The sequence below is a fragment of the Strix uralensis genome, chromosome 3 (assembly GCF_047716275.1).
Source record: "Strix uralensis isolate ZFMK-TIS-50842 chromosome 3, bStrUra1, whole genome shotgun sequence".
Lineage (NCBI taxonomy): Eukaryota > Metazoa > Chordata > Aves > Strigiformes > Strigidae > Strix > Strix uralensis.
The window spans coordinates 11,312,474-11,327,540 of record NC_133974.1 but is presented as its reverse complement, the minus strand read 5'-3'; the positions used below and the strand labels follow the sequence as shown (position 1 = coordinate 11,327,540).

General features: G+C 44.4%; 1 protein-coding gene across 1 annotated transcript in view; it reads right to left on the bottom strand.

The window, feature by feature from the left end:
- LOC141941604 (uncharacterized) overlaps nucleotides 1-8,812 on the bottom strand; it is a 30,763-nt gene extending 21,951 nt beyond the window's left edge. The window contains exons 1-2 of the mRNA XM_074864578.1: nucleotides 8,774-8,812; nucleotides 7,261-7,413 (exon numbers count right to left, since the gene is read on the bottom strand). Coding sequence (XP_074720679.1) covers nucleotides 7,261-7,413; nucleotides 8,774-8,812 — 192 coding nt within the window. The remainder of the gene's footprint in view (nucleotides 1-7,260; nucleotides 7,414-8,773) is intronic.
- Between the last annotated feature and the right edge of the window lie 6,255 nt (nucleotides 8,813-15,067).

Sequence of the window (15,067 nt, the reverse complement as noted above, 5' to 3'; positions counted from 1 at the left end):
CCAAATTAAGGCACTTTCATTCAGACTGCTACCATCGGCAACAGAAACAGCACTGCCAACTTGTGAGGCAAGGAGGAGGATGCTTTTTTACCTTCTTTCAGACACATGAAGAGGATAAGAGACATCCCACGTCCTGTTAGCCTCTCTTTACATCAAGACACTTCTGCAAGCATGAAGGACTACACGCAGAGATGAGGAGGTGTCAAGATTAAGGACATGCAACTGTCTTCCTCCCCCAGGCTGCCATAAGAAAGCACAGCCCGAGGCTGTACGCAGCCCTCACAGAGGCAGGGAGAACTCCAGGGGGAAAATGCTGAGTGCAATAGAGAATTAGGGAAGACGCAAATTATATTGGCTCTGACAGACTTGTCTCAGCTGGGGCCTTCTCTCCGTATAAATGACAACAAGCAAGAAGCTGGAAAAATTGCAGCACTTTGTTTTAATGCTTTGCTAATCTGACTGCTGTATACTTTTACCAGACAAGCACAACATTTCCTACTTAAGTGATATTTCATCTGCTAGGCAGACATCCCTCTCTCTCTCCATCACTGACTAAGAGGTTAAAAATATACTGTTGACAGGCATTTACTGTATCCCAGGGGTCTTCATGCTGACTGAATGGCTATTCAGCCCTAAATACCCACCTGGGACTCCTGAACCTTGTTGCATCCTTCCTAATGAGCAGCTGAGTGCAAGAAAAACACCAAACCAGACCTCTGACTGATGATCACGAAATACCCCACTACTCTGGTGATGCTCTTCTTTCAACCTGAAATATCTGTTGCTTCTCCCACCATCCTTCAGTAATAGCAGCAACTCCCTTGCTTTCACCACCAAGTATTTTTACCGAGTTCAACTTCCTTTCAGGGGAAAGGTATTATTCTAGCCTGACCTTCTGCATTAAATCCTGCCTCTATCCAACTTCTTTTCACGCAGTAAACCGGCTGTATGGCTGAGGAACCCCACCCTACCCTATTCTTCCCTTTTGAAGCCCTTAGGATACAGGATTAGTCATGCCACTTTACCATGCCGTTTTGCCGTTCTGAAAAGGAAAAAGGAATTTTCATTATTTTATTGCACTTAGCCTGATGGACTCATTAAAGAGAAATGAATTTTGTCAGGGTAATTTTTTTCTTAATGAAAAATGTAGTTTTGTACAGGGAGAACACATCTAAACCCACCACATTAAGTGACTGTCTAAAGTCATCATTGCAATTCCAAATACATTAAATATATGCAGAGAAACAGAATCAGGACTTCTAGTGGAATCAGACTTAGCATATTAATTTCTACTCACATTCTGTGGAACAATAGAAAGATTATTTTTAGTTCATGGCCATTTGGTTCGTGACCCAGTGGAACAGGATTTCCCCCCCACCCCCTGCCTTTTTTTTCCTTTTTATGTAACCTAAGGTTATATTTCTGATGATTGCTCTGAAACCTTTATTCTCTTGAGCTAGCATTTAATTTATTTTACGCTGTTAATATAGTTCTACATAAAGTCACAAAGAAAGAAGGCAAAGTGGTAGCTCTTCAAATGTAAAAAATACTAGGTTTAATCATTAATATATAAATCATGTATTTGAAACCATAAAACCGTACCCCTAGACACTTACCTTTATGCACTTCAATAGTTTCATAAGACTAGTCATTTTTACAAAACCAAACACGTTTGTAAGAGTCTATAAGCTCAGAAAACCTGCTTTCAAATCTCAGTGCCACCAACTGGTTACAGGATTAATTAAAAATTGTGTGAACATTAGCTTCAGGTTCACTAACTGCCCTTTGTCCCATTTGGGGAAGGTGCTTAAAATTGCCTTCCTTAAGACCGCATGCAAAGGTTTCCCCAGCAGAGGGATACTAGGACAAAATAAACTCAGCGTATGAAATTCAAGGGGAGCTATTATATGCTTCACACATTGGAAATCAGGGAATTCATTTAAGAACATGAATAAAGATTCAGAAAATTGTTTTCAGCTACCACTTTCAGAAAACTCAAATTAAGTGGGTTGGACACTGGAAATGAAAGGAAGCAAAACTACCCCATCCTGGCAGGGGGTCTGTGAACACAAAACCATTTCCAGATTTAAGAAATACTTCAATTAAATTGTTTCCTAGTGCTCATTTCCAGTACAAAAACTACATTATTTTTTTTTCATCGTATGTTACACCACAAGATAAAAATGGTGGACTTAGGCCAAAAGGCTACACTGGTACAGCAAAAGCAACATGCACCAAATTTAAAAAAAAAAAAAAAAGGGGGGGGGGAAGAAAAGAACAAAAAGAAAATTACTTTCTAACCAGGGCACTAAATAACCTCCCTGAAGCATGCTGTGTTACTACTGAACAAGATATCACTGCACTCTTCAGCTTTCTCAGTAGACCTTCAACAAGCTGAAAACTGAGCAGGATGTCTTCATCTCTTTCAGCATCCTCTGGAAGATCTGGTCTTTGCTGCCTACACTACACACTAGGAGTCGGATATTTGCAATACCACTTCCAGTCCCCTGTTTGCTCTCTGAAGATGGGTCCTTCTTTCTTGTGCACAGAAGCACAGGCTCAGCCACAGGGTAAGCAAACCAAAGTGCTGCTGCAGCCAGCCAACCACTTGTATTGCTCCATCAGCAGACAATGAGCAATCTGCATGACAAATGCATTGGGAAATAAAGCAGCACACTGAGTTTCATTAATTCTGAATCAGATTTTCTTAAATGGAAGCAGACATCCTGGCCAGTCTGGCTTTGCCACATGGTCCTGTGCCGATGATGGACTTCAGCATGGGAGACTTATTTCCCAAACCAATGTGAACCAGGTGAGTGAGAAAGGACAAGCCTGCATTTGTCAGAGTAGAGAGGATGGGGTTTAGGCAGAGCAGGAGTCTACCAGAGACAGGAAGGCACCAGCTTCAAAGAAAATTACTCATTCATTCCTAACAGCTAGAGAAAGGATAACACAATGGTAGTTTCCGCTAAGGTGACAATGGGAACCCACAAAAACATATTGGGTTTGTTAGCAAAAGAAACAGGCTCTTCATGCATGGCAGAAGAACATAAAGGCACTTCTTTGGGCCATGCCTGCTCACAACACTATACACATGTACCTGTAAAGGAGAGGGAAAAAAGAGCAGAATCTTGGTTTGTGATTGATATTGTAGATATTAATCACCTTATTATTAATAGCTATTATTGATATGTGTTAATACAAAGTTTTCCCTGACAAAATCACTTCAGATAAATGTGTTCCCAGTAGGAAAGAAGAGTCTGTTGGAAGGGAAAATTACATGGGAAACACACGCAACTATGGGAAATACGCACTGGAATATGTGAAATTTTCCCCTTCGTTTAAAATGCCTGGCAGAGGAAGGAAAGAGGTGGTGCTCCCATCAAGTGGATGCTCCGAGAACCTCACGAAAAGGATCTGAGCCATCAGCACAGAAAACCTGCTCCTCTGCACATATTCCCAGGGATGAAGTTGCCCCTTGAACACTAACAGGTAACAAATACAGGCTGATGACAAGTAGCAGGAGCCGGAACTGCAGTTATAGCTATTCATATCCAAAGGCAATTCCAAGAGAAAAATTAGAGAAGTAGCCCTAAGATGCTTCTGCCTACGTTACATATCCTCCTGCTGGCCAGCCTTCCCGGGATACACAAGAGGCCATAGACCGCAGTCATAAATACGGGGAGCTGACAGGCACCTGCCTCAGCTCAGCTGCTCTTGTCATCTGATGAGATGTCTGGGGAAAGACAGAAGAGTCTCACCAGCGTGAGCAGATTAAAACCACTGTTGCAAGGAGGGATGAAGAAATTAGTTTCCTGGACTTTGCTCTTCTAATTAATTAGAACAGCATTACAACAAGGGACCAAGGTTCCATTTTAAGGAGGCAATTACCAAACTCCAACACCTTCCAGGATACTTACAAAATCAATTCTCATCCAAGACAACTGTACAAAAATAATTGTGCCACTGTGTTGCATTGGCATAAAGAGTATTCTATAACCTGAAAAGGTAGGAGGAAAGGTCTATCTGCATACCTCTGGAGCTGAGGGGATTGATTTGTAGTTCTGGTGATGTTAAGCCACCCCTCCAAGAGGCAAAAAGTATCTCCAGTTTATAAAGATACTTGTGAAAAGCAGAAAGCTTTCTTTTGGCATGTGTAAGACAATACATATTTTTGTAAGTTGCCTAAGGAAGATGATATCACTGCATTTGTGCAAAAAGCTCTTCTTTTGAAGTGCTCAATTTGCAGAACAACCCAAAAACTCTGAATAAACACAAACCCCAAAACTTAACAGCAATCTTGTTCAGATCGGTTGGCTTTCAGCAAGTCTTGTTAGCAATTTCCTAGAAGACTCTTTATTAGGTAAAAGGTTATCCTGAAAATGACTAAACAACCTCTAGCATCATTTCTGGAGATTTTTTTGTGTGTGACAACAGCCAGAATGTAACTTGGTGATGCATAATAAGATTCACATTCAAAATATGCTTCTATGATCGTGTTGAGGCCATGCATCCATTTGAACAAAGTTTGTTCAACAGACTTATTTCACATGGGCTGTGAAAGCAATTCAGACTGGGTCTTACAGTCCATAGCCTGCTCTGAGACTAGAAATCACTCCATACTGTTACTCAGCTGTATGCAAAGCTAACAAGTAGTCAGATGAAAGGCTTGAAAGCTGCCTGCCAGCACCACTGGCACTGGGAGAGACTAACATAGTCATGCACCGTTGCATTTTAGTGACTTGAACCTGGGAAGGATTTGGATGGAGGTGACTGGGAGGGCTGGGCTGTGGCTGGGAGCTGCAGGGTGGGAAGGAGCCCCGCAAAGAGCCGAGGGCACGCTGCACCCTCCGGCGAAGGCACCCTGGGCAGGCACTGGCTGCCTATTGCTGCAGGGGATAGGGGCACGCAGAGGAAAGGAGCTCAGTCCTACATCAGAGGAGCTGCAGCCCTGTAAGAGCAGATTCCGCAGGAAGGCAGGCTCACAGCCCACCCATGGGGCAGCGGCTGGGAATCACTGGCAAACGCGCATTCCCAAACTGAAAAAAATAATTAACCACCTAGTTTCTTTTAATTAAGATCTTGACTTATCCACCACTCCAGGATATGCAGATGTTTGGCTGCTGGGATGTATCAACACACCTGAGCACTGGAGGCGATTCATCTCTTGGCTTCACACCTCAGCAGGCAGCAGAGAGGGGCTCCCATCCTGTAATACCTGCACACCCCAGCTTATGGCATTGGCCATGTCTATGGATGGAAGACTTTGTTATTAATAATAGCTACGATGCTGCCTTGGTAGAGATTTTCATATGCAAATTCTGGCATATTAAAGGTGTTCTGCTGTTCTGGCATCCTTGCATCAGTTAAGTGCCAAGGCAGCATGCAGCATTTTACACTTACGTAAGGAGATAAAGTTTTTGCCTCAAGGATATGATGTTCCAAAGACAGAGATAACATGATGGGAAATGACAAGGAGCAGTGGAGAAGGGGGGTAGGGAAAGAAAAACAAAAGAAACAGAGAAAAGAAAGGGCAGGGTACTGTCATGGGAGGACAAGCCTGATTTTTTCATTTCAGCATGTAAGATGTTTTTCCCAGGTTATCTTTCTTTAGGATCTTTTAAGTTGTTTTTCTTGAGCATCCTCTTCTCATCCTCCACCTCCTTAGGACCATATTTTGCCTCCTCTACACTTACAGAATAATCAGTGGGTCTCCTATAGAGGATGATGCTACTCTGTGTAAATGCAACTGCTAAAGTCCGGCCCCTAAAGAGTAGGAACCGCTCAGTGCAGCAAAAGATGAGATTAATGATAGAAACTGCAGATTCCTATCTAACAAATTTATCCCTTCAGTTTATCTCTTCTGCTTTGCTTTCTGTTATTCAGGCCTGTGATGTACAGCATCTCTGACCAGAAAATATCTATTTCAATCAATGTCTTCAGCTTGAACTAATAACCCCAACACCGTGACAGCACCAGGCCTGTCTCTGACAACAACGTGGCTGTCCACCCCTTTCTGTTCCACACTGCCTCCAATAATTGGTGGCTCTGCAAAATTTTAATTCGTTCTGCAGCCAAGTTATCTAGTATTGAGAATTATAAAGCTGTAATAAAATTGTTACTGAAATCCCTCTTCACCCCTTGACATAGGCAGTTTGGTTCGGATTGCTTCTTGATTTAATTGTTTACTAATTCAGGGATACCTACGCTGTCGGCCCAAGATTCTGTTCTCAGTGATGAAGGATAAAATACCCTAAAATGGAATAGCCTATTAAAATATAATACAACTAGAAGTTAAAACTCCCATGACAAAATAATAAAGCCCTGAAAACTAGTGTTATGATGGAAAGCTTGACACATTTGTGTTCATGAAGAACAAAACCACTTAGAGCCCACCTAAAAAAACCCCTGTGAATTAATTTTGTCTCTCTTTCTCAGAAGTGAGACCTAGGAGATACTAGTTACAGATGAAAATGTTCAGAAATGTATTAAGTATACTTACTTATGCTCAGTAGGTTCTCCTGAGAGCTTTACTTTCCACACTGCAATACCTTGGTGAAATTGTTTTCTGTAATTTATGCTGAGATTTTCTGCTACAGACAGCTTACAGCAAGTCAAAGCGACACAATCATGACAGTGTCACAGGGAAACTTCATCTCAGTGCATCATATCAAACTCACAACATATATTCAACAAGGTGGCCGCGGTCATCAGCTCACAGCTACTATCACGTCTTAATGCAAAAATAACGAAGCTTTGATTCAGAGTAAATATACATTATTAGCACATCGTATTAACACCATAGCAGAGATACTATACTCATGTCTTCCTTCTTAATATGATGGACATTAACTGGAGTTTTCTTAATTCCCGGCACACAGGATCAAGCCCATATGGAGTTACGGTGTTAGACAAAGTGATGGAAGAAAGGCCAATACCAGCAGTCCCTGGCCAGCTGCTCTAGCAACCTGGGCGTGCAGGATGGGATGGGATGGGATGGGGTGGGGTGGGATGGGATGGGATGGGATGGGGTGGGATGGAGTGGGGTGGGGTGGGATGGGATGGAGTGGAGTGGGATGGATGGGACGGCTGTAGCCCAGCTGGGGCTGGGAGCAGGGGGTTCAGCTCGGGCTGCCCGGCGGGGCTGCAGAGAGCAAGCCAGGCAGGAGGCAAAGATGCTGGGGAGGAGATAGAGAAGGGTGCTCGTCCCGGGGAGACCCCCGGTGCCGGGCAGGGAGCCAACCCCCCCGCCGCCCTTACCTGCGCCGGGCGCCTTTGTTCCTCCGGCTGCCGCGCCGGCAGCGCCCCGGCCGCCCGGCCGCCGGTCCCCGCGGGGCCATCTTCATCCTCCTCCTCCTCCTCCTCCTCCTGCGCCTCCCCGGCGGCTCGGCGGCGGCGGGTCCCCGGTGCGGCCTGGCCGCGTCGCAGCCCCCGCAGGACCAGCAGCGCCGCCGCCGCCAGCACCAGCGCCGGCCAGAGCAGGGCCAGCAGCCGCCCCGGCAGCCCCGCCGCCGCCGGCACCAGCTCCCCCGCGCCCAGCGCCAGCCGCACCGCCGGCCCCAGCATGGCCGCCCCGGGGACGCCGCTCCCCCCGGGGCGCGGGGCTGGGGGATGCTCCGCTCCGCTCCGCTCCGCTCCGCCGCGCACGGGAGGTTGGTGCCGGAGCCGCGCTCGCCGCCGCAGCCGGGAGCGGGCACCAGTGCGGCTGCGGAGCCGTGCCGGGCTGGCGAGGCGGAGGAGCGGGGGGGTACGGGGGGGTACGGGGGGGCGCGGGCACGTCTGTGCTTACGGGAGTCTAGTCGCGAAGGGTTTGGCCGTGAGGGCGGTTGCGCGGTGCGGCGCGGGGGGGGGGGCGCGGGGGGGGGACCCCGGACGCTGCCGATGGCTGCGTGGGGCTGTTCCGAGGGTGGAGGAAGGAGTTAATGCACCGAGTGAATCTTTTCTATGTCAGAATGGACGTGGTACATTTAACGCGAATGCGATGCGGCTCAAAGCAGCGGAGCGGCGGGCATCGGCATTAATTTGAGAGCAGATGTTTGGTTGAGGATGGGGTTACACAGGGATGTTCACAAGTGACGCATTTCTGTAAAATTCTCCAGTCTAGACAGAAGAGTTTTTAGGAACGTGCTTCTGTTCTCGGGCGCCGTTACGAATATGTCATTATCGAGCAACATCCCTGTGAGGATTACAGGAATTGCCTATGTAGTGCAGCGCGTGATGTGTTCTCAGCTAGTACTGATGCTCGGAGAAATAACAGCTTATCACCGCTAGCAGAACGCAAAGCAGAGTGCCTCAAACCACAGACCTCTTTTCTTTTCTGGATGGAAAATTTCTCCACCCACCTGATGAATAAGTGCAGGTGATGCTCTCAGAAAGTTTTTTTTCAAAGTCATAGAGGTTCTTTTAAAGGGACAAGTTGTATTTCATCTTGGCCAATCTAGAGGGACAACCTCTGAGACATAAGCAGTGAATAGCAATGAAGGAAGGAATAAGCCCCGCGTTCAGAAGTGTGTGTCTCAGCGTTGTTGTGTGTCACACCTGGCACAAACTCAGTGGGACTCACCAGGGTTGAGAGGCATTACTACTAAAAAGATAGTAAGTAAAGCTTATTTAAATAGACAGCATAAAAAGTCATGTTTATAGTAAACTCAGCACAGAGAAGGAGTTGGTAAGGGAATGGCCTTTATCTGTCTTGGCTCTATTTCACACCCAGTGAGGACTGCTCTCTCCTGAGTGCGGATCCAAGCGCTGGAGCTCAACCCCAAACACATACCTGTGCGAGAGACAGCAATGGGGAAGGCTCATTATCCATCCTTCCGTTGGATTACCAACTCTTCAGGAATGAAAGATTTATTATTTGCATGTCCTGGGCCTAATTCCAATTCATCCTGAACAAGTCTAGGTTTCGAAAGCACAATAAGGTGTCATAGCACTCTAGAAATTTCCAGACAAAATACAGGAGGATTGTCAATAAAATGATGTGCTGAATGGTTTTATGGGGAGAAGCAGGTTTCGGGAGGGAGGGAGAAATGCTTAATACACAGGAGAGGTCCGCAGGAGTATGGTGGTACTTTGAATGCTGTTGTTGGGATGAGAACCTTCCACTTAAACATGGATCCCACAAATTATCTCTTTTCTGCCTGCCTGTCTTGTCCTGCCTATCTTCTGAATTTCAGCAATGATAATCTTGTGGTCTGAAACCTCAGAAATGTCAGTGTTTTTGTTCCTAGCCCTGATACTGATTTCTTCTGAGAATATGCCTATGTTGTACCTATCTGGAGCCCTAAACTGGTGACTGAGTAGTCACGTGCAAACATCAGAGACAGGGGGGCTTCCCCTGAAGTTAAAAAATGTCAGTTATATGATTAGTTTTACAACATTTTAATTTGATACTTGCCTTTTATTTTTTCCCTGTCTTGATTTCTCTTCTCCTAAAATGAAGATACATCTCTCCAGGTCTGTGCTATTAAAAAACATACAATCTATACCTCAGATCATAAATAAATATTGCTACTTTCAGCCTGTCTAAATGAGTTTGCTTTTCTTTTTCCCAGGGAAACATAAACTGAAAGACATTTCAGGAGTCAGCATTGCTTAATTGACTATGAGATTACTGCTTTGCACCATTCCTTTCTATTTCTTTTTTTTTCCTCCACAAAATAAAGGCAATTACTGTGGCTGGACTGTAATGGCATTTATTTTCAAAGATAAACATCACCATATTAGAGCTTTTTCTAGTATTAATACAGGCTTATTTAACAGCATATCACTTAGAGTATTGGTCTATGAATATAGCACAAATTAGCATGATGTCATGTTTCATGGAAAGCCTGAAATTACATTGCAAGCCTGAGAAGACATTTTTCTAGATCTTCTTAGAAGAGAGAGCAGTGACAAGTGCTGTTCCTCAGGGGTTGGTACTGGGACCAGCGCTATTTAACATCTTTGTTGGTGACATGGACAGGGGATCGAGTGCACCCTCAGCAAGTTTGCTGACAACACCAAGCTGTGTGGTGCAGTCGACACGCTGAGGGAAGGGATGTCATCCAGAGGCACCTGGACAGGCTGGAGAGGTGAGTCCATGCAAACCTCGTGAAGTTGAACAGGGCCTGGTGCAAGGTCCTGCACATGGGTCGAGGCAATCCCAAGCACAAATACAGGCTGGGTGATGAGTGGATTAAGAGCAGCCCTGCGGAGAAGGACTTGGGGGTATTAGTGGGTGGAAAACTGACTACAAGCCGGCAATGTGTGCTCATAGCCCAGAAAGCCAACTGTGTCCTGGGCTGCATCAAGAAAAGAGTGGCCAGCAGGTCGAGGGAGGGGATTCTCCCCCTCTACTCTGGTCTGGTGACACCCCATCTGCAGTGCTGTGGTCAGTTCTGGGGCCCCCAACATAAGAAGGATGTGGACATTTTTGAGTGGTTCCAGAGGAGGCCACAAAGATGATCAGGGGGCTGGAACACCTCCTTTATCAGGACTGTCTGGGAGAGTTGGGGTTGTTCAGCCGGAAGAAGTCTTCAGAGAGACCTTAGAGCGGCTTTCCAGTACTTAAAGGGGGCTTACAGGAAAGATGGGGAGGGATTCTTGATCAGGGAGTGTAGTGATAGGATGAGGGGTAGTGGCTTTAAACTGAAAGAGGGTAGATTTAGATTAGATATAAGGAAAAAATTCTTTACTGTGAGGGTGGTGAGACACAGGTTGCCCAGAGAAGTTGTGGATGCCGCATCCCTGGAAGTGTTCAAGGCCAGGTTGGACGGGGCTTTGAGCAACCTGGTCTAGTGGAAGGTGTCCCTGCTTATTGCTGGGGAGTTGGACTAGATGAACTTCAAAGGTCCCTTCCAACCCAAACCATTCTATGATTCTACTCATGTGTATATAAACTAATTGTAAATGTCTGATGAGCAGTTGTTCTCCACTCAGACTCAGAAGGAAAGTCCAATAATCAGGAGCTGGAACCCCCTATTTTTTGCAGATCAAAATGCAATTAATGTACACTGACAAAATAGTGCAGTCGCTGATGCCTAAAGGGATGTATTAGAACCTGTCTGCTTCTGCATGCAGAGTTAGTCATTCAAGGTGCTGAAATGATGAAGGCAGACTTTGAAAGTTTTTCTGGGGAAAAATCCAGTCTTATTAATGTTTAAATGTTTCCTAAAACCAGTTTGATTCTGACAAAAGCAGATCACAATTAAAAAAGAAAAAGCAAAAATCTTGTTTTGGGCAGTTTTCATGGTAAAAGCAAACCAGAGTTTTCTAGCTGAAATTAAAGCATAAACTTTTATTTCAATTTTCTGTTGAATTGTGAAAAAATGAAGTTTTCTGAAAAAGTAGGGAACAAAATAATTGTTTTAATAACATTTCACAGAAGTTAGAAGGTCTTGACCTGATGTATTAGCAGTAGACTTAAGGATTCACCCATGGAAGCTAAGTGCCCTACTCTGACACTGCTCATGTTTAAGCAACAGCAACAGATGTGATAGAAAAAATAGTGATTTCAAACAAGTCAGAGATGTAAAGAGGAAGCTTTTAAGCTGCCTCAGCAAAAAACCACTTTTTGAGGGGCAGAGAGAAGACCTATTGGCTGTATTTAATACTCTTTAATCAGCTTCCCTCAACTGGCAGTTCAGAAAACTATAGCTGAAACAAGACAGGCAAATTTTGTTTCTAACAGCTGCTCAGAAAGTCTTGAGTAAGGGGAGAGAACGAGCTGTGTCTTCCCTACTAGAAGCAATCGGTGCTTACCAGGCTGTTCAGAACAGACCCTTCCCGTAAAATTACAAGGCTTCATCCTCCCTTCTCTGAGACTGTGGGAATTTGGGATAACTACATGGAAAACAATGAGGTTTTGCACAGTTTAAGTGACACGGAGCAGCTCTCCTTTCAGTAGCTGGTTTCTGAGCCCTCAGTTGGGAGCTGTGTCTAGTGAACACTGTGCAGACGCAGGCAGGACAATGTTCGGATGTGGCCAAGATCAAAGCACAGGTCTCCATTTCAGGCATTCGTGTGTAATGAAACACAGAGCGAGGACGTGTCCCTCGGGCAGCGACTCCTGCCGTGGGGCCCTGCTCCTGGCTGCGACCCTCTTGCTCTGCTGTAATGAAGCTAATTTACAGGCTGAGATGATCTCACAACCTGTGGCTTATTTACAGGCTTGAAGGCGTGTTCACACCGAATCCCAAGGTTCACTGCTGTTGTGTAGATGTATTCATAACGTATTTGTGTAATTCATGAGCTTTTCCCATTTCTTCTCCAGTCTGAAGCCCTGGTGCACTAGTGACTTTCCATGGACACATGTGAAGCTGATGATTTACCGAGCTGGTTTAGCCTGCCTGTGAGGAAACTGAGGAATGTGCCAGCTGCACGCCTGGCAAAAGCGTGACAATAACCAGTAATGACAGAGGAGTGCTCCATCTGTTCAGACTATTCAGCTCTTTGCATGGCTGCCCACATGGCCAGGTATTTGCCAGGTATTTGCCATTAAATAAGATGATTAATTCCTTGACAAGTTGATATCTGGCCTAGCATTCCGGCATTTCCTTTCGACATCTGTGGCTGCTTTGAGGAATGCAGCTTTAGAGATTTTTACTAATTATCTAATAGCTTTTCAATCTCTTGTTTCAGTACGTGGAACTGGTGTTAATTAATTGCAGATCTTCAGCATACCATTCTTAACTGATTCCCCTAGTAAATATGTTTAACACTTGCCTTGGTTTCCTGTACATGATTCATTTGGTTGGTAAGTGATCCATCTTTGTTTGCTGTCAAAGTCAAAGTTGGAAGAGGACTTTAATCATGTTACTTGGCTTTTCTGGATAGGGAAAAAAAAATAGAGTCAAATAAGCACGTAATGGTAATGCAGTCAGAGAAGAAACATGGCCTGGGTTTCTTTCACCAATAAAAAGTTGTGTAAGCTTCAATTTCCCTTTCATTTTCATAAAGAACATACTGGAAACATCTATTCAACTAAAGATGTGAAATTAAAACAAAGAAACAAAAACATCTTGAAAGGAGGAAAGAAGGCACTTTCCCAGCTTATGCGTTAATTAAGACCAGTCAAAGAAAACTGCTTCAAAAGGAAGGAGGAAGCCAGCAGTAAGCACGGCTGCAACTGCTTTTAATAGGCTCTAGCAATGACATGCATGGTAGACAAAGTCATAGCAGGCATTAATGCAACAATGTCAGTTCAAAGGGTACGGGGAAAAAGTTGGAGGCAAAACTGAAGTTACTGAATAGTAAAATTGTTTCACTAGCAGATTTGTCAGCAACAGTATGGGACAAAGGAACTTGTTTAGCAGTACATGATCATCTTGAGAACTATAAACAAGGCTGTTCTAAAGATAAAATCAAAGGCCTTGAGAGCAAAGCAGAAATAGACATAAAAATATGCATAGTTGGCTTTCCTGAAGGCAAAGAGGTTTGCATTCCTGTCAAAATTCAGAAAGAAGCTGTTAAGTGCCCCAGGTCGATCTTGTACCCTTAGCACCCACTCGTCCCCTGGCTGAAAGTCTGTGCAGAGCTGCACGAATATACAGCAGCACTGGTAGGTTTTCTGCGCATCCCATCAGCAGCGGAGATCTGGGAATCTGGCAGGAGAGTTTATTCCCTTCCCCTCCACAAAAAAGCTGAGTGCAATCTACAACATACTATTATAAATATTTTATACAGTAAAAAAATGGATTTGTCTACAGCAGAAGGCAGGACTGTTATTATGTTCTTTACATGCATATTTGTTCTCAGTGCTATTTGGCCTGTGTCTCTGACCCAGCTGTATGGGAAACCAGCTGGTAACTTTCTATTTATTTTGTCAGGCAGTTCAAGTTCTTGCTTTAAGAACTTCCTAGGTCCGTTCATCAGAGATGAGCAGCACACATGCATTTTTTCAAGATAATGATGGCTACAAGGAAGTCTCCTAAAATCAAGATAAGTGTCTGTCCTTGCTTTATTCCCAACTGGCACACGACACAGTGAACACAGAGTAAATTAGTGATGACACACAGTTTATTGCTATCAAAAGCAGCATTCAAAGAGATGCAGCTGACACACTGGAGGGAAGCAATCATTACCCTCAGGGAGGCTTTAGTGTCAAAAATGTATGAATACGTATCCACTGATAAAAGGTGGCTTACGCTATAGTGTTCAGACCATTCATATTCTCATACGATCTAGGTATCAAAGGCCACAAAGTTTTCCCTAGATCTGCTCACATAACCTCTGTATCTGGAGAGGATCTTCCACTTTGATCTGGAGACATGAAGGTCTGAAAAATGTACCACATCCACCACATCCTTCATGGTTTCTTCTCATGTTTAGTCATCCTCCACGTGAAAAAAACCTACATCTTGTCACTAACTTAATATTATCTACTTTCAGTTTCCCACCACTGATTTCTGTGACTTTCTCTGACAGAGATATCCTTCTCATAGCTGTTGTATTCTTCCTAAGAAAGTGCTTCAGTGTCACAAGTACATTACCTCTTAAACTCACTTCTGATAAATAAAAGATATTAAATCTCTTTCTAGTTCTCACCAAAAAGCATTTCCACCAGGTCTCATGCTATTTTTGGAGGCTCTTATTTTGCACATCCCCTTGACATCCTTTTTCTGCATTGTCATATAGAGAGGTAGCATTCAGCCTCTTGAACCTATTCACTTGTTCCTAGCATACACATTGTGGGATCATTTTAGCTCTCTTTTCTGCACCAGTGCATTAGGGGTTCCAGTGGAGCTGCCTGTTCATGTTTTTCCTGCTTCCTAGCCAGTTTACTAATTTCAATTCAAAAATATTTATTGGATTACTAGAGTAAATGACATCTACAGACTAGCAGGACTTGTTGGTTGCCAGCAGGTGACTGTCCTGTACTTGGTTCCTTCCTCTGCAAAGGAGAAATAATGTTTCTACAGCACTTAGTCTATCTTGTCAGCTCAGACTAATCTCATCACAATGTTGGGAAGAAGTTTAATCTTTTTGTGATTAACAGGGAATCTGGAGCACTTACAGATAGATCTTTTTGAGGATACTGAAGAGATTTATGGTTGTTGCACTGGCTGGTAGCCTTGGTCATTATGAC